This window comes from Pongo abelii, chromosome 6, assembly GCF_028885655.2.
Source record: "Pongo abelii isolate AG06213 chromosome 6, NHGRI_mPonAbe1-v2.0_pri, whole genome shotgun sequence".
Classification (NCBI taxonomy): domain Eukaryota; kingdom Metazoa; phylum Chordata; class Mammalia; order Primates; family Hominidae; genus Pongo; species Pongo abelii.
The window spans coordinates 71,278,102-71,298,681 of NC_071991.2; the positions used below are offsets into that span (position 1 = coordinate 71,278,102).

Sequence of the window (20,580 nt, forward strand, 5' to 3'; positions counted from 1 at the left end):
TGAATAATGGAAGTTAGAAAACATATTACAGTTATTTTAAATATGAAATATTACATTTGAAGATATTCATCTTCAGTTTGTCATTTTTATTTACATATTTTTGAACCACCTTAAAGAGTAATTCCTTAGAAAATACTGAATATTTTTAAAGCCCTGGAAAAAAAGTTAGCAAAAAATTAATAATTCGGTATACGTTCACTCTTTAGTGATTTTCCTCTGTCCCATATTTTTTCTGAATGGTGGGTTCATCTCCCACCTGCCTATGTTAAGTATTTTAGTTTTGAGCTCTAACATATGGCCATAAATTTATTTATTCTGTATGACTTTATTAATCAGATATTAGAAATTGGAGGTTAAATATTTGTCATAATGCCATAATAAATAATCCTTCCCAGGTTTAAAACCAAAGACTGGGCAATTTTTCTGTTTATCCTCTTCCTTTTCTGTAGGCATGGTAAGGATCTGTTGATCAGTGGTTTAGAGATATACACAGGGACTGTTTACTGCAACTTTTTTCTCACATGGCTTCAGGTCACTGAAAGAAAAAAGTGTTTTTTTCCCCTTTGGAGTCAAGGACCAAATTACAAATGGTGGGTAAAACCCATTCCATATTTAACACTATTCAGGATAGGATTGACTCTTCAAAAAGTATTTCCATAATTGCTCATATATTGCTTCCTCTCCCTAAAAACTCTGGATATTTTTAAATATTGCCATCTTTAGTAATTTCCAGTGCAGCAATGATTATGATTCCATGAACTTTGGCCTTTTGTGCTTGATATGTAACACTTCCAAAGGCCAAACCGTGGCCTTATTCCATTACAAAACATCATTTGCTTATGGCTACATTTTCTCCTGAAACATGGCAGCTCATTTTTTCCCTCCTAACTCTAAAACTATTGCTTGAAGACATTCAAGTGTAGGATCACTTGGGAACTTTAAAGAATGAGCTATTGAACTTTCAGAAAATGTTAACATCTTAGCTCTTTCTCAATATCCAAAGATAATTTTCTTTTACTCAGCCAGTGATTTGTGGACTAGTAGATCACTTAATCTCTGATTTTTAGGTGCTTCAATCGTGAAAAGTGACAGTGATGTCTTCCTAATTGATTTTCATATTGTAATAGAGGTCATAGACTGGCCTCACAATTTGACTTTGCCTTTTATTGCTTAGCATGTCTCATATGAGTTTTCCTCATTCCTTTTGGAGTTAAAATTGCAAATCTCCCAAAGCAGTACTCTGGCCCACTATATCAGTTTTTCTAAGAAATACTTAAATATGCTCTAAATCTACAGTTACAGTAAGTGACATTGGCTCTAGTGATTTGATTTGAGAATTGAGACTACAGTCTGGATTTACTCTTTATGCATTAACACAGGCCAAATGGACAGGGACTGCATTTTAAGGCAGTAATGGAAGGCTGAAGGCTGTCTTAAACCAATCATACCAGTTTTACCCATGACTGATTGATCCCTAGGGGCAGAGCCCTGTAAGCATTTCTCTTACATGAATGGACGCTATAGAGCCTGGAGTTTCATTCATAAAATGGAGACTGAAAGGACACACACACACACACACACACACACACACACACTCACTCTCTCTGGAATGTCCATTTATACAGAGCTGAAGGGTGTAGTGTTCCATCAGCTGCTGCTTTTGCCAGTTGACTGGAAGTAATGATTAATGCTCATTGGTCCTGCTTGCAAGTAACCTGACACTATTTATGGCCTTGCAGTGTTCCTAATGTATAGTGAATGAGAAGACAACATTCTCAAATCAGAAACATAAACAGGAACTGGTGGGTCTGAATTCCATTCAAATATGTCATTTCAGCCCCACAGTGTTTGTCTAACTTGGATTTTACAGGCAGGAAAGGGGGAAGGGATGGATAATCTGCTTGTGAGTTGTACTAGCTTGGAAAAAGGCAATTAGAAGGGGGTGGAGTGTGCTTTTATAATGTGGGACTTTTAGTTTCTTTTTTCATAAAACAACCAGGATATTTAGGCCCAGAACTGCTTATGTGAAGTCCGTAAAGTGAACATACAACTGTTTTTATTAGTGGAACTGAGGTTTGAAATTAAATGAGACATTTTAAAGATACATGTTTGGATCTCTCTTCTCTCTCTCTCTGTGTGTGTGTGTGTGTGTGTGTCTTTGTGTGTTTTTGTCTGTTTCATGAATGTGAACAAAAGAAGGGAACATATAACATTTTTTAAAGTGCTTACCTAACTATGTTTTTAGGTTTCGAATATAGTTTTAGAATTTTTACACTTAAATGATTTCTATACTTAAATGAGTTAACTAATAGGTTTGAGGAAAAGAGACATTTTATTTCATAAAACATTTTCAACTAGGATATGAACAACTTGAAAAAATTTTCAAGGGATTTTTATCAGATTAAATGGATGGTTATTGTTCTTATTGTGTGTGTGTGTGTGTGTGTGTGTGTGTGTGTATGGTTTCTATTTAGTTGTTTCTAACAATCTGGAAAATTTTACAGGAGAGTAATTCAAAGATAAATATGAAAAGTATCAAAAAAAAAAAAACCAAAAGAACAACAAGCATGTGTTATTGTGATTCATTTAACTATTCTCTTTAAAAGTATTTTTCAACTCTCCGTTCTGTTAATTTTTTTTTCTAGTATGTGGGTCTGTACATTTCACTGCTCCATCTGTTTTTCTTAGTATTAAAAAATAAGACCACTCACTTAGTATGACACTGGAAATATTATACTAAATCCTGGGCCTGACATCCATTTACGATTTGTGTCATATTGAGCATGTTTTGTAACCCCTTATGCCTCCAGTTTCCTCATTTATAAAGGGCAAATAACTCATCTTTTAGTGTTTCTGTAACGGTTAAATATGGTTATGTTTATAAAGTTACTGATACAGTTTCTAGCACATAATAGAGGTGCAGGCAATAATAAAGGATTTCCGTTGACATGATTTTATTTTGACTAGATACTTCTTCAAAGACTGCTAGTCCTTTATTAAGACGCCATTATTATTTCTAATAATTAAAAGTACAATATTTGGGGCTAGAGGATAAGATAAAATAAGAGAGACAATACTCTTAAAACAATCATATTGTGCTAGTCCAGCAAGAGAAACAGTCTTGCTGAACTTCTTACTAGTATTATTCATATTCAAAGCAAATAGAAAAAGTTATCTGAATGTTGTGGTGATCCAAGGAGAGATGAAAACAAGAGGACAAAGCTGTTCATGGTATGTTTTTTTTCAAATCATGTAGATTCCAGCAAGAGAGAAATTTAGCATTGAAATTCCACATTAAAACCACTATCTCTTCAGAATGTTGTGTGGCCCATTTTGGCAGCTAATGGCATCCTGTATCATTTTCTTTTTTTTTTTTTTTTTTTTGAGATGGAGTCTCACTCTGCCTCCCAGGCTGGAGTGCAGTGGCACGATCTTGGCTCACTGCAAGCTCCGCCTCCCGGGTTCACACCATTCTCCTGCCTCAGCCTCCCGAGTAGCTGGGACTACTGGCGCCCGCCACCACGCCTGGCTAACTTTTTGTGTTTTCAGTAGAGGCGGGGTTTCACTGTGTTAGCCAGGATGGTCTCGACCTCCTGACCTCATGATCTGCCTGCCTCGGCCTCCCAAAGTGCTGGGATTACAGGCGTGAGCCACCGCGCCCGGCCTCATATTTTCTTTTAAACCTCTGTTAATTGTCAAGAGTATGGTAGTATGAAATAAATACTCAAAGTTGGTCAGGCGCGGTGGCTCACACCTGTAACCCCAGTACTTTGGGAGGCCAAGGCGGCAGATCACCTGAAGTCAGGAGTTCAAAACCAGCCTGACTTAAGATAGTGAAACCCTGTTTCTACTAAAAGTACAAAATTAGCAGGGCATGGTGGTGCATGCCTGTAATCCCAGCTACTAGGGAGGCTGAGGCAGGAGAATCACTTGAACCTGGGAGGCAGAGGTTGCAGTGAGCTGAGATCGCACCATTACACTCCATCCTGGGCAACAAGAGCGAAACTCCATCTCAAAATAAATAAATAAATAAATACTCAAAGTTACAGTTGTGCCTATGTTTTCTATCACTTCAACTTTATTTTAAAATTTCAGCTTAGTAAGACTATCACAGGCTTGTAAAACTTGTAATAGTGTGAGCCTAGTAGATCATATAATCTAATGTTGTTTGGATCTGGTCATTATTTGTGTGGGGTACTGTCCAAAAGAAAACCCCAGGTGCTAACGAGAGAAGTTTATAATTGTATAGATAAAATTCTATACTGTTATTTTTTGCCATGTAGCCTTAAATTTTCAAAAGCACCTAAATTCCGATAACTGCAATAACTGCATTATTTACTTATTTTACTTTTACTTTTTCTTTCTTTACTTTACTTTTACTTTTTTTTTTTTTTTTGGACAAGGTCTGGCTCTGTTGCCTAGGTTGGAGTGCGGTAGTATGATCTGGGCTCACTCCAACCTCTGCCTCCTACGCTCAAACCATCCTCCCATCTTAGCCTCTTGAGTAACTGGGACTACAGGTGTGTGCCACCACATCCATCTAACTTTTTAAGTATTTTTGGTAGAGATGGGATTTCACCATATTGCCCAGGCTGGTCTTGAACTCCTGGGCTTAATCATTCCTCCCACCTCGGCCTCCCAAAGTGCCAAGATTACAGGCATGAGCTACTGTGCCCAGCCTACTCTTTTTTTGAGATGGAGTCTCACTCTGTCATGGCTGGAGTGCAGTGGCGCGATCTCGGCTTACTGAAACCTCCAGCTCCTGGGTTCAAGCCATTCTCCTGCCTCAGCCTCCCGAGTAGCTGGGATGACAGGCACACGCCACCATGCCCGGCTAAATTTTGTATTTTTAGTAGAGACAGGTTTTCACCATGTTGGCTAGGGTGGTCTCGAACCCCTGACCTCAGGCGATCCACCCACCTTGGCCTCCCAAAGTGCTAGGATTACAGACGTGAGCCACCACGTCTGACCCCTACTTTTCTCTCTTTTTTTTAAGATTTTGCAAATGCTATTACAAGCATATTAAAACCGTCTAGAAATTAACGGTTCTCCCCCTATACTCAATCAATAGTAGATTCAGTACATCTGAGCTATTGTGAAGAAAGTATCTCTGCAGATTTTACATTATTTGTATTCACGGTTTACTTAAAACTCTAAAGAGAAAGATCCCATCTAAGTGTGAGTGAGGTAATATTAAATTCGTCACTCCCTTGTCAGGATTTCTCCAGCTTTACTGCCTTCTTCACATGAGGTTCAGTAACTAAGACGTTACATTCATGTGAAGTTCAGTAACTAAGATGTTATATTCATATCCAGTTCAGTAACTAAGATGTTACATTCACATCAAGTTTAGTAACTAAGATGTTATATTCACATTGAGCTTCCTAATGAACAGCAAATAGGTCTTATAAAACTTGACTTTTTTGCTATCATTCTCACATGAATTCAGATATATATGTCCTTATTTTGGAAGATAATTACTTTTAGACTTGTTCTACAATAGAGTGGTCATATGGTAAAAGTTGTAAAAAGATTTATTTCCATTATCATTCATTCTAGGAAACTTTATGAAATAAGTTTTCTCAATTGACTACACTCAATTTGACATGTGACAATTGGAAAAGCAGGCTAAAAGTATGACATATATGTGATGCCTTTGCATTTAAACACATCTGCATAAAACTCAGGTTATTTATGCACCCTTGTAAACCTTTGGATTTTAAACATAAACTATGAGCTTACCAGCAAATGAGAAGAAGTAAGGAAACAAAAAATCTAGTGAAGTACCAAGTTTAAAAGAGATAAAATATTGGCAAGATCTGTCACTATGCTCATCTTTCTTGAATGAGATTGGTGATATTAATTCTTAATACAACTCAGTATTTTTTACATAATAGACAAATGTTTTTGAAAAACTAGTTGAAACTCCTAGGTATGCATTGATACACACATTTTTTACTGAGTATATGATAATTTCAGATATGTGTTTACATACACATTTTGGCTCTGGATATTGTATGTGCCAAGTTTTAGAAATCATCAATATACAATAGACAAGTTTATGTGCACTTGATTTTGTCATATCACCTCCACAAGGAGTTAGTCAAGTGTATAATCAATCCAGCTTTGCACTATATACTTATAAGAAAGCAAAACCACATTAAAATACAACATCAAACATATTTATATTTTACTGAGATTTCTCATTTACTCTAAGAGATTCAAATGCTTAATTAAGTTATACACTTGTTATTGCTAGAGGAATTTAACCAAAAGCATCAAATGAAAAAGACTTGTTTTTCTCCCTTATTTAGAGGTTATAATATGTTATAATTCCAGATTTACACACTATTTGATAGCAGAGCAATTTCAGCCACCTCTGTACAGATATTTCAGACAATTGTGGCAAATCTTTTCTCTTTGCCGTGGCTCGATGTAGCTCCTTGAAATTTTAAGCAAACTCTGCCCTAAAGGAGAGCCTCCATTCTGCCACAGAGGCAGCAAATATGCAAATCAGAGAGTGCCTAGCAATTTTAAATGTGCAAATTCAAAACTGCACTTTGTGGTCAAACCTTTGGTAAAGCTTCCCAAATCAATATTATGTTTCCCAGCATAGCTTGAAAATGCAAATCAAGAGACAGAGAAGAAGGTAACTTTTTGTTTTTTGTTTTTTTTCTTTAGTTTCTTGTCTGCGTATTTTTATTTGAAGAGAACTTTACTGATGTTACTAAACGTGAAGACTAATCAAATTAGATAGTTTGGGGTGTTAGTTTATTATTCTTCTTAACTTCCGCTACATTGATTAGTGCATTAAAATGACAACAGCGCTTTGTTGCTTTGAATTTTTACAGCATATTAGATCAGCTTTCATCACCATGAACTCATCTGTAACAAATTATAGGCAGTTTAATTTCTGTAAGCTGATTTGGCCAGTACTAATATGTCATAGAGCTCTTTGATCCACAAGTTTTGAAACAAATACAATTCTTTGTCCTAAATTAAATTTACATAATTTAATTTTTAGATTTAATTTAAAACTTTTAAAGCCAGAGCCCTTTAGGAGCTAACATGAGGGGGTAATACTGTAAAAAGAAGCTCAAAAGAGGTACCCCTGGCCGGGCATGGTGACTCATGCCTGTAATCCCAGCACTTTGGGAGGCCGAGGCAGGTGGATCACTTGAGGTCAGGAGTTCGAGACCAGCCTGGTCAACATGGTGAAACCCTGTCTCTACTAAAAATACAAAAAATTAGCTGGGCGTGCTGGCGGGCGCCTGTAGTCCCAGCTACTCAGGAAGGTTGAGGCAGGAGAATGGTCTGAGCCAGGAGGCGGAGCTTGCAGTGAGCTGAGATCGCGCCACTGCACTCCAGCCTGGGCGACAGAGCGAGACTCTGTCTCAAAAAAAAAAAAAGAGGTACCCCCAAATAGTTAAAGCATCTACTGGAGAGTCTGGCTTAAACCTTATAAGTTTATAATGAATTTTATTGTATTTTAGATATCATAGATTAATAGATAGATTTGTGAAAAATATTCCAGAATAGGTACACTAATAATCAACAAATCAGTCATCGCATATAATTTAAGAACAGCAGAGTAAGATAACAAATGTAACTTATTTAGATATATAATTATTTCTAGTTTTAAGTACTGTGGTTAAAGTACTCAGTTTAAATACTTGTGAGGATCACTTAAAAATAGAGTGTTATTAATAATAAGTCCCATATAGTGAATTCTTACAGTATGCAGATACTGTGCAAAATGTTGCACATAACTTACTCCATATGGTCCTCCCAACAACCCTTTTAAAGATGTCATTATTATTATTATTCTCATTTTACAGATGAGGAAGTTGGGAGTTAGAGATGTTAAATAACAACAAAATGTCATGCTCCCATTCAGTGTCAGAACTGAGATTCAAAATCAGTTCTATCAGATGACAAGGTGCCTGTTTATAACCATTGTGCTGTACTTGTACTAATGATCCTTAAACTATAATCTGTGGATGCATAATAGGACAGTGAATATGCTGTCATCTTCATATTTTTGCATGAGTTAAACTACAGCTTGTTATGGTTGTTGAACTTTGTACATTTTATTCGTGAAGAAACAGAAGTGAATGCATATGCAATGCCTCCTTCCTCTGCCACAAAACATTTGCCTTTGAAGTCGCCGCTTAGCTAGTTTGGATCATAGTCAAGCATTTAACAAAAGTTAAAATGTAATGCCAAACTTCGTTGGTTGGATTTTTTATTAGATAAGGTAGAAATGAAAGCAGCAGGCAATTTAATTAGCAGTAATTTTTCTGGGCAAGTCATTACTTTGATGAACTTCAGAGCAATGTTTATGGCTCCTAATTAACCATGTTAGTCATTTGATTGAATAATCACTTTGGAAATGTTTCTACAATTTGATTAGAGTCTGACCCACTCTGATAGTCATAAATTAACTGATATCACTTAAGGATAACATGACTTTACTTACTTTATGGGGATAATCTCCCCTTAGCCATATTTTTTCAGGCTTCTCTGGACTGTATAAAGGACACCAATTTTAAGTATAGACCAGATTTAAACAATGCTAGCCAAGTGTATCCATTTTAAAAGCTAGATGTTAATTTTATTTACACTACAGTATAAATAGTAACAGGAATTGGCAAAAACACAGTCGTATTCCATATATTTCTAAATTGCCATCCATTGCTTTTTTGAGTTCACAAGTTGGGCCTTTGAAAGTGTAATGGAGATTCTGGCATTAGCCTTATTATATGTTATTAATTTATTATGAATTTTAAATCAGTATATCTTAAATATCATACATTAGAATTTATTAAGAATGTTATAAAGTAAATATAGCAATAAACAAATCAGCCATTTGAATAGAGATGGTATGTATTAGTGAAATTATCCATCAGATCTCAAATTTGATGTCAAATATCTAGTTTTCCAGGATTATGGTAATTTTGTAATATGTTAAAACACTTTTATAAGGTGTTCTTTGACATTAAATAGTGAATTTCTCAGAAATGTTTGCACTTCCTTTCTCCCTCCTTTTCTCCCACTCTGGGAAGGAAAGACTGCATTTAGTCACACTTATATGTAATAGAGTTTAGCCTATCTGTTTTCCTCTGGCTGCCTCCAGAGTCAGCCAGCTGTTTTTATAGCCGCAATCCAGGTGTGCAGCAGTCAATAAAAGTATTTTGTGGCAGGGTGTCAACATTAGTTCAACAAAATGCTTGCCTCAAAACAGCTGCTGAGCTGATGGCAGAGTTATTAACACTGTCCCTTCCAGCCCCAGCTGCTTTAAGGGACCTTATGTCTGGGAATAAATCAAAATAGCATTACAAAATAATTTGAAGTACGATTGGTTAAGAAGTTGGGCTAAAATGGATTGCTAACTATTTGGTAACCCGAAAGATTAACTATACTACAACCGTATTATAAATGCAGATATCAGGAAACAGTGTTAACTCTGTCTTTTATGTGGTCAGAATTATATACTTCGTAATACTTCATATGAAGAAGGTATAGTATAATAGCATAATAAAACTTTTGATAATACATTTTACAGTATTTTCAACTTGAAAGCTTCTAAATATTTCAAATGTTGCTATAGTCATAGAATGCTATGGGATTATACAAATTTATTTGCTAAATATCCTGGTGCATATTTAAAACTTGTGACCCTGTTTCAAGGACACCATCACATTCATGTGGGTTGCTGTTTGAGCTGAACTTTAGCAAGGTTTATTTGGGTAAAACTTTGAATTCACCTTCCTATTCAAGAGAATCAGCATTCACCAAGATATATACTCTTCATTCTTTCATTTCATGTGTGGGCCCTGCCTGAAATGTTGATTATATGTTGACATGTTCCCCACATGGGAACCTGTGTCCGTTTCTGTATCTTCTCTGTCTGCACCCTGTCCATTGATAACCGCAGCGTTTCAGCTCCAGACTCTTTTTGACCAATATTGTTTCCTCTTTCAGAAGTGCCTAGCTGCCACTCCATTTATATGAGGCAAGAAGGCTTCCTGGCTCATCCCAGCAGAACAGAAGTTAAGTTGTCCACCATTGAAATTCCGTGTAAATACTGTTCAGAATAATCAGACATCCCAAATATAACATCATTTAATCATTATATTATTTGGGAAAAATCATTTATGTTCCCTAAGCAATTGTTTTAAGACTATCTCCAGAGTAAAAAGAAGACGTTTCAAGTAGTGCTATCTTGTTGTTAACATGAGTCATATGCATAGAAACAACTGAAAAGTGGATTTCTGTGTTCTTTTTTTGCCAACAACCACATCCTTTTAAAATAGAACATATGCTTTATAGATTAGCCCACTTTGCTACTACTGAAATGTATCTTCGAGGAATACTTGGTTTTGCTTTTACAGACCCAGTCATAGTTTTGGAGTAAAATACCATCGATTTAAAGGCTTTCACCTTTAAATGTTCTGGATTTTATATTTTTGGACAAATAATTTATATGAATGAGATTTCACATAGGAGGCCTAGAGAAAGAGTTTTCTCGTAGACAGGCTTGTGGTAACCGTGGTAGGAAAGCTTTGCCTCTAAAGGACTTTGATACCTAAAAAGTAATGGTAAAAATGATTTTGTCTGGATATAATCCTCAGTAAAGTATTTCTGAAATATGTGCATGGTTCCTAACCTAAACACTCTACATCTCTTTAATAGGATTGACTTGGATGCATTCTTTTAGGCTAGGTCTAATATTGGTTATTTTGTATAAATGATATTAGTAGAATTTTAAAGGGTAGTATGAGATGGTAAATGTAAAATATTTGAAATTAAAAGTTTTGCACAAATGCAATGTAATTATCGTTGCTTCTGTTGTTAGTATTATATACCCACCATAAAGACCAATACATTTGAGAAATAAAAGTAAACTCTATGAAATTTATTCCTGGTAATTACAGATAGCAACAATGAAAGTTCACAGTGAAGGATATTTGAGAGAGGAAATTATTATGAAAAGCTGTTGATTTATTTTGCATTTTTTTCTGTGGACTTACCTTACAGCAAAAAGAAAAAAAAGGGAAACTTTTTTTTTTCTCTTATCTTGCTAATTGAGTACAGGAAGGTTAACCCACCTAAATATTTTTACAAGAAAGTAAGGGGATAAAATAAATCTGTCTCAGAGCATCAGACTAATAATATAATGTGAATACCAATAATTCACTTTGCTTTCTCACTTTTTCATTGAACAATAAAATTTAGATGAATCTGAAAAAGGAGACGATACATTATAAATCCTTGCCAATGTTTAGGTGAGCTCTGGCTTGAGTTAACAATATAAATAACTAACTTTTATATTTCACTGTGTACTAGGCATCACTCTAAACTACAGCAACCCTATAACATGATAAGTGGTGTTAGTGTCATCCCATTTAATAGATGAGGAAACTGAGGCACAGAGGTTAAATAATGTGTCCAGGGGTCAAGGAACTGAAAGGTGGTGGCAGAGTCATTTTCTATCACAATTTTTATGTTAAATGGTTATATTTTAAGTGTTTGTGAGCTTCATTTCTATCATGAATAAATGTATTCCTTTTTCATCCACAGGCTGTATGTTTGAAAAGGGCCCCAGGCAGTTTTATGATGACACCTGTGTTGTCCCAGAAAAATTCGATGGTAGGTTTTACACTTTGCCTCAAGTTTTGATTTTTTTAAAGATGGACTGATTACCTTTGCTTCTTCTGAAAACAGTGGACATCCCTACTTAAAGATTCTTATGCACATAATTCATCATGCACTTAATTTTAGCTAACATTGACCTATTACAATTTATCTCTTCCTTGCCCCAGTAAGAAACCTTTTCTTTTGTGTTAGGGGGGAGTTCATTTTTGGAGAAATAGCCAAAGAGCATCATTCTTGCTGAGCTTTGTGTAGCGTAAGAGGGGGCTTTCCATTGCCCTGCTGAGCACATGCAGCTTGTTATTCGAGATGTATTGAAAGCTGATCCTGTAATTAACAAAGCAGAGCAGAAAACGTGCTGCTGTGGATGGACCGATGACTAACGCGGCCTCTCTTCTTTCATTGTTCATGAAAAGATGCATTATGGAATACAGGAACAACATAACTGCCCATTTAGTTAGTGATTGTTAGTCTCTTTTTTTTTTTTACTGGGGAAGATGTATGTTACTAATGTAGCATGACTTTGTAATTGCTTAAAAGGGAGTTAGGAAAGCATTACCTTTTTAATATCACTTGCTATTGCAATGCAAAGGTCTCAGATGTTAGAAAAGGGTGTCAAGTTAAATTGAATTTTTTTTTTGACAAAGGTGACAAAAGTTGGCATCTTGAGGAAGCTTGGGTAAAAAGTAAACAGTTAGTTGATTTAGTGGTTCTTCAGAGTGGTTTTCATATCTCCTGCTTTGATCGTTTGACAGGAAACGAGCAGGGGCCCTCTGATTCACTGATTGCACAAACTTTGGGGATCATGGCTATAACGACTTGGGTGCGCTCTGAAGTTTTAAATTGTCATTATTTAAACAGCAATGTACATGCTCAGATTGCTTTTCAATTTCTAATTAGTTGCTTGAAGACTATCCCGTGTTCCCGAGCTTTCTGCTACCCTTACCCTTCTCAGAAGGGCTGGTAAGTCTAGGGAAGATCTGCTTCTTTATCCTCCTTTAGATTTCTAAATTCATTCAAGGTCAAAAAAAAAAAAAAAACTATAGGAATCACATTTTTGGTTTTATTCTACAATAGCTGTTAGCTTTAAGCTTTGCATTTCAGAGGGGTGAACCGTACTATTTAGCAACATTAGCAGAGCATCAGCATTCTTAAAATATAGCATTTTCTCTTAGACAAAGTATATAAAGCCTCTTATTCTTGGAATGACCTTCATTAGCTTCTTTCGTGTTTGGTGAGCTTCATATTTTCAGAGATCTTGAAAATTAGTAAGGGCATATAAGAAAGAAAAGTATCTCAAAATTATGGACAGAATTACAATATAATCTGACAGGTGATTATTTATTCCCTTCGACTTTTAAATACTCTTAAATTTTACACTAATAAAACATTTTTTGGAAGATAGTATTTGTCTTGTATTTTACGAGTAATGTAGAACAAGAAGAAAGAAAAATGAGGCGGTTATTTTTTTGCTGTACATGGTCAGTGTGATCAGTCACATTTATAGGCAGAAGCAATATAGAGACTATAAAATTTAAGTGTTTCACTCTATCTGCATAATTACTCAGTTACTCCCATAAAAAAAAAATTGTAAATCTCAGAAGGAAAAACTGAGATAAATAAAATTGTCATTGAAATCAATATGAAGATACACTTCTATATTATCATGTTAAGACCAAAACAACATAATGATTTTAGCAGCTATTGACTCACACATTTTATATTTTGGTTTAGGTTTTTCAAATGTTGCCCTTTCTATAATTATTTTAAGAGGTATATGTCTCTCTGCTGACCATAGGTAAGTTTTAGAAAGTGTGCAATTTGGTCTATTTTATAATTCACACTTAGTATGACTACATAGGCTTAGATACATTTTGTCTGAATTGTTTCTTTAGTGGAGAAGAGCAATTTATGCATTAACAATGATATACCTGTAGGGCCCTAGACACTCAATCCCCAATGTGAGCAGTTCCACATATTTTTGAGACATGTGGCTGGAGATGGAAGTAAATAATCAGAAGTCATAAAACTTTGTATTTTTTTTTGTAAAATTAATATAACTGACCAGATTTATACCAGAAGCATTGCAACATGAACACCTTTATTGCTGTGCTCTATTTAACAGATTTTTACACTAGATATGAATATCAAATAAATGTAACACCTACTTTTTGTGCTTAAAAATACATACTTACAGAAATCTCTCGTGCATGCATTTTTAAATTGGGCTTTTAGAAAAAACAATTGCAAGTTAAATTCAAGTGAGTGAAGTACAAACAAGAGATTAAGAAAAATGAGAGAGAATTTTTGTTACCAGTTGAAAAAGTAGTAGCTTTAGTAGGAAGGTATATGATGTGGTGAAGGAAGGGTAGTACTATGATAATGCAGTATGCCCTGAATTACCCACAAGATTTTCCTTATTTATATAAAGTGAAGATTATTTAACTCAGTTTAGGATATTATTAAATTTGCTTTGAAATATTTGCATTAAAATTTTCAATAGTTTGTCATGAGCGGGTCAATAAGATATTTATAAATTATAGTTTGCAGAATTTAATTTGTATGAATCAAATGCCCAGAGCTTAAGATTGATTATTCCCTCTTCAGTGTTGCCTAGAGCAGTGGGTAATAGCATTAACAATAAAAGCAAAGAAGTCTGATTAGATACGATGGTTTTTAAAGAAATCAATTTTAAAAAAAGATAGTTCCACAATATTTTTGTAAGTAAATGATGTGTGTCATTCATATTGACACAGGATTTATTCTGCACCTGTGTTATATATAGTTATCTGTAAGTTTGTACAGCTTGCTCGTTTATATTCCACCATTTAACTAAATTCCTCTTTAATGGTAATAATATATTTCATAAACACCCATAAAGTGGTTGATTGTGGTTTAACCATGTTAGTGATTGATTTAATGTACATTTTATGTAAGATAGCATAGTATTACTAATAACAGAAACTTAAAAATGTTTTAATTTAGGAGACATCAAACAAGAGCCAGGAATGTATCGGGAAGGACCCACATACCAACGGCGAGGATCACTTCAGCTCTGGCAGTTTTTGGTAGCTCTTCTGGATGACCCTTCAAATTCTCATTTTATTGCCTGGACTGGTCGAGGCATGGAATTTAAACTGATTGAGCCTGAAGAGGTTAGTTTAATAGATTTTAATTAGGACACTCAGACATGTTGTAACATAAAGAAACTGACATATTTGATTAATATACCAAAAATGTATTCTTAATCATTTCAAGACTTTAGGGAAACTTTCTGAATTAAAAAGCATGCAAAGATAAAACATGTCTACCTTTAAAATCACCAATGTATTGCATGTTCCTTCCTGTTGTATACAATCCTACAAAATTGATGTTGGAGAAAATTAACCAGAGCATGCTTTGCACCTTTATTTAAGAATGTCTGGCTTCAGGGTTTCTAAAGGAGCATCTGAATTAGAGAAAAGAGGCAGGAGGGAGGTTTTGTGGTCCTTAGGAGAGGAACGATATCTGCAAAAGTCAACTGATTGGGAGATGGGCGAATTATTCTTTCAAATTAGCAATCATTATTTGGACAACTTGGATTTTGTCATGAGGGTTGGAGGGGAGCATTTAGAGGCCAAAGTTATGTTCAAAAGAAGATTGGGGAAAAACAGCTGTGGCGGATAAAGGGATGCAAGGGCAACAGTGGAAAATTCTCAGCCCTTAAGTGTCTCTTACAAGACACAGTCCTGGTAGAAACATTTTCCTTTGTCCGTGACACTTGTTCCAAGTCAGCTGGACTGGCATACTCCATTGGAAGGTTGGGATGAAGTTTAAAATGTTCCCATAGCACATAAAATATTACTAAAATAAGAAGAGTCTGGACAGAGATAATACTGTACAGAGAAATGGAGGACACCTTCAAGTAACTTCAGTTGTCCCCTCCTTCCCACTTCCCACATACAAATGGAGTATTTCCATGAAGAATTTCTCAGTTCAGTTTTTATTCTTCCCAGAACTAGCTTTAGGCTTAAGGCTACTATTGTTCCTGTAGCATAACTCATCAATAGCATTTTGGACTGCTGATGGAAAGGTGAAGTTAATATCAAATTGTTGTATCTTCATTACTAAAGATACTTTCTCTGCTACTATTAAAATTGACTTTAGTTTATATCAGCCAAAAAAGCAATGGAAGATTTTTAGCTAGCATACCTCTAACTGATTATATTAGGTATTGAATCTAAACACCTCAGTAATATTGAAAAATTCAGCAAGTTTAAAAAATGTTTGAACCCAAAGTGATTTTCATATACACTGAACATCCACACCTTTGACTACTGGGTCCATCATCTTGAATTTTCTGTCTTTATTAATAAACCACGTATTCAATTATAATCAGATAATATGCCCTAATTTGATGTCCAGAAGATAAGTTTACATAACTTCTTGAAATTTAAGAGATTATCTGACTCAAGAATGTACTGAAAGTATGAAATAAAAGGCACTGGTTAGAACAGTGAAGTCTTTAGTTTATATCAATACTTCAGTAACACTAGAGGGTTAGTTTTGCAGTATCTCCCTTGCCACACATCAATCACGCACTCACAAAAGACTCAATGTCAGTATTTGAAAATTCTCATTATCTAGGATGATGTTTGGGTGTTTGAATGCTGTAGTGTGTTTAAAATTAACTTAGCTGTCAAAGAAGATTAGTTTTTTCATGGATACTCGTAAATGATGTAAGTGAAAGAACCACAAAAATGTTAAGCACTAACAAATTGAGACTAGAAGCATTTAACAAAGTAATTTGAAAGCCCTTTCGCATGATGGGAGTGTGTGCTCTTCCCCTCATGGAAGATGTTAATAATCACTTGAAAGAGTTGGTTCATGCTGGAACTGAGCACATTCAACAGGGATTTGTATCAGTTAAACAGCTATTTCCCTTCACCTGTGATTAAAATAAACTGAGCAGAGGTTTTTGTTGTTGTTGTTCCTGCCATATATTTGTCAAGATAGGAAACATTACTGAATTATGCCAGTATTTCTTGATCCACTCAGAAGAAAAATTCTTTTGCAAATGATTAAGCTTTTTATATAGCAACTGTTGACTTTTATGATGTTCAGATTTGAATAAGTAGGAGATTTGACCAGATGACCATTAAGTTTCATCAAATTCTGAGTTACTGTGATTTTTAAATGGAGGGAAGAAGTAGAATTACATCTGTTCCATACAACAGACTGACATTTAGACAACTCTTCTGTAGCAGCCTCATAAAGTTAAAAAGAGGCTGGATAATTCAGAGTCAGTAGAGCATTTCCAAATAATAACTAACTCAATGGGAATTGTGCAATAAGCACTGAATGTCTCCTAAGGCTTTTGTTCAAAATGAAACATCCCATATCTGATTGCTGCATTGCTGACTGTTGCAATTACTTCCATCAGGCAATGACTGTAGGGTCTTGTTTAAATTTCTTCTTTGGAAAGGGTTTGTGAAATTTCTTGTCTTTGTGACCTGTGGTCACCCTGTTCCCTCTACTGCCTAGCAGCTCACTGGGTGCCTGTGTCAGCACAGTCCGTGAAAGATGTCTCTGAAGCCATCTTATTGGAATTACTGATGGGTTCCATTTCTTTGTATTTCATCTTGTAGTTTAAAATGATATTGAGTGAGACTCCAGACCTGCACAGATTATCTGCTCAGTGTGTTTAGGGTAACTTTAGAAAACACATAATCTTTAACATCTCTTTTTCTGAGATATTTGAGATAATGAAATATTATTTTTGAATTAGTCATGACTCCTAGGGAATTGTTCCAGGAAACAATTTTTTTTTTTTTTTTGAGATGGAATCTCACTCTGTCACCCAGGCTGGAGTGCAGTGGTGTGATCTTGGCTCACTGCAACCTCTGCCTCCCGGGTTCAAGTGATTGTCCTGCCTCAGCCTCCCCAGTAGCTGGGACTTCAGGTGTGCACCCCCACACCCAGCTAATTTTTGTATTTTTAGTAGGGATGGGGTTTCACTGTGTTGGCCAGGGTGGTCTTGAACTCCTGACCTCAGGTGATCTACCCACCTCAGCCTTCCAGAGTGCTAAGATTACAGGTGTGAGCCACTGTGCCCGGCCAGGAAACAATTATTAACATAGAAATTCGTCTATAAGACTCAGTATAAAAGTCTTTTGATGAAATTGAAGCTTGTTGAGCTGGAAGAGTTACCAGGAAGTCTGATAGCCAGGCCCTGATTGTTGTTTTCAGGTTCAGTGTTACATATTCAAGCATGATATTTTCAAGTAAGTTGAATAATGCTTGAACTATTACATTGTCTTATTTAATTTATTTGACAATAAAGGTGAATGCCATAGTGCTATCATCTTTTTACTCTCTTCGCTAACAACTTAAGTTTTCATTTGAAGGCGTATTATAAGGAAGTCACTGGAAGTTTTCCCACCATTTTTCCCACTCCATATTGGAAACTATGCCTTGACTTTGAGTGGTGTTGGATACGGTGGCGATTGGTCGGTCGTATGTGAAGGCTGAATGAACTTTCTTAGTTGGTCTACCTGGCCTGGAATTATTTATGCTGTTAATTTAAAACTTTTGTCTTGTCTGCATCTCTTAAACGTATTGCTCTCTCCCATTTACCTCAACTTTATGAGGAATATCACACTAAAACAACTCTAAGAATACATTTTATTGTTTTTAAATGTCCGCTAATACCCATGATGCTGAGAATGAACGGGCAAGATAAGTATCAAACTCTGTGGTATTTTTAAAAATCATATTTCTCTCTCCAGAGACCTCCACAACATTGTCTTAAAGTTGTTGTGAGTATGTGAGTATTTTATTTTCTAGGTGCATCCTGGTGAGTTTCTAGAAAATAATCATTTATAAATGAATAAGGATTCAGAAATTATTGTTTAAGGAGATACTAATACTTTATTTTCACATCCCGTCCAGGTTTGCATGTAGTTCAGCTGCTATGCCTATTAAAGGTTCACTGATGTCCATAGTTAGGTTTCTGAATGAAATATTCTTTAGAAAATGCTTTCATTTCTTATTGCCTCCTCCCTAGCCCCCCCACCCCTGCTTCAATTCACTATTGCTCAGAAGATTTACATTAAAATGAAGTTTATCTTTGGAAAATTAAGATGTACCTGCCACTGTGATTGTCTGCTGGGATATGTGATGTTGTCCCTGTTACATCACATCTCTCTACTCTTAAAAAAGCATACTGATGCATGTCATTCAAGTACTTTATGTCTTCATTCAGAGAATAAAAATTACTGAGAGAGAAAAGAGCTAGGATCGGTATTTCTAAAAGAAAAAAAAACCCTGGAGAAAGGTTATTACTAATAAAGCAAAGAGAGACAGAATGATGTCTTTGAAAAGCATTCTATTTTAGTATATATGACATAGCAACAACTTGGAATTTTATGGAAATGAAGGCACTCCCTAGCCCTATTAGATAATGTCCTCTTGGGGTTGCCTAGGTTTGCATGGCAGCTGCAGTTTCTTCTCAGACTAATAAAAAGTGGAAATTAATGAGAGAGTGACTTTAGCTGGGGTCGGAAAAGCAAGCTACACTATTCTGTATACTGCTTTGGCTAGCCTGGGGTGGTGATGAGGTAGGGATATATATACATTGAGGAGAGAGGATTTTTTTTAAAGCTCTATTGAAAAACTCTTAGATACATTGCTCCTCCAAAGCCACATAATAAAAAGCTCTGAGTTTTTTTATTAAACAACAGAGTAGACATTCTGCTTTAGAGATTTTTGTTTGTGGACTCACATACATGGTGACCTTTTCCACTTCCTTCTTATTTTTAGCATCCAATTACTGTTCTCTAAATGAATGCTTAATTCATCAGTTTAGTATTGCTCACAGTTTTATTCTGCTGCTGCTTTAGGCAATAAAAAGTATTTGCAGTTCAGTTTATTAATTTGTATACTGTTTCCTCTGCTACACACGTTGTCACTTGTTCACTCTTTCATATAGTATTGAGCAGGGTATCTTTTTTCCTTTGGCTTATCATAACCTCAGTAAAACACCTTTACAAGGAGATCACTAAGCTGCTCTTTATCCATAGTTTTTGTCTGAGAAACCAAGAAGGATAAAACAGACAGTATATCTCAGAATGAAAAACATACCTCTTTTTGGTGAACTGTAGCCTGTTTATTCCTGTTGTAAAAACATTTCCTTATTTCCATTTAATTTTGTATCCAAAACAATAGTGACAAATAATTCTATTGTGGTGTTTCAGAAGGATCACTGCACACCTGGTTTAAAATGCAAACCAGGCCAGGCGCAGTGGCTCACGCCTGTAATCCCAACACTTTGGGAGGCCAAAGTGGGTGGACCACCTGAGGTCAGGAGTTCGAGACCAGCCTGGCCAACATGGTGAAACCCCACCTCTACTAAAAATACAAAAATTAGCTGGGCGTGGTGGGGCCCACCTGTAATCCCAGCTACTCAGAAGGCTGAGGCAGGAGAACTGCTTGAACACGGGAGGCAGAGGTTGCAGTGAGCCAAGATGGTACCACTGCACTCCCAGCCTGGGTGACAGAGCAAGACTGTGTCTCAAAAAAAAAAAAAAAAAAAAAAGCAAACCAGGACACAGGCAATCCAGATAACGATAGCTCTTGCTACTTTACTTATATCCTTGAGTTGGACATTTTTGTGGGTTTGGAAGTAATTAATTAATTAAATAATTTTAATGAAATATGCTGATAAGTTAATAGTTAACACTACAATGTAATTCTGTTTTGTGGCAGGTGGCCCGACGTTGGGGCATTCAGAAAAACAGGCCAGCTATGAACTATGACAAACTTAGCCGTTCACTCCGCTATTACTATGAGAAAGGAATTATGCAAAAGGTGAGCAGCTAATACAGCATTAAAATTCATTGAAATGTTGCACATTAATCTGAACGTCATACTTTAAACGCCACATAT

General features: G+C 35.7%; 1 protein-coding gene across 7 annotated transcripts in view; it reads left to right on the forward strand.

Moving 5' to 3' along the window:
• ETV1 (ETS variant transcription factor 1) overlaps positions 1 to 20,580 on the forward strand; it is a 96,793-nt gene that overhangs the window by 68,883 nt on the left and 7,330 nt on the right. For 5 of the 7 annotated variants that reach the window (XM_054558988.2, XM_054558987.2, XM_054558986.2 and 2 more), the window contains 4 exons: positions 9,985 to 10,051; positions 11,582 to 11,652; positions 14,641 to 14,810; positions 20,401 to 20,502. In XM_054558988.2, coding sequence (XP_054414963.1) covers positions 9,985 to 10,051; positions 11,582 to 11,652; positions 14,641 to 14,810; positions 20,401 to 20,502 — 410 coding nt within the window. 7 annotated transcript variants of the gene reach the window in all.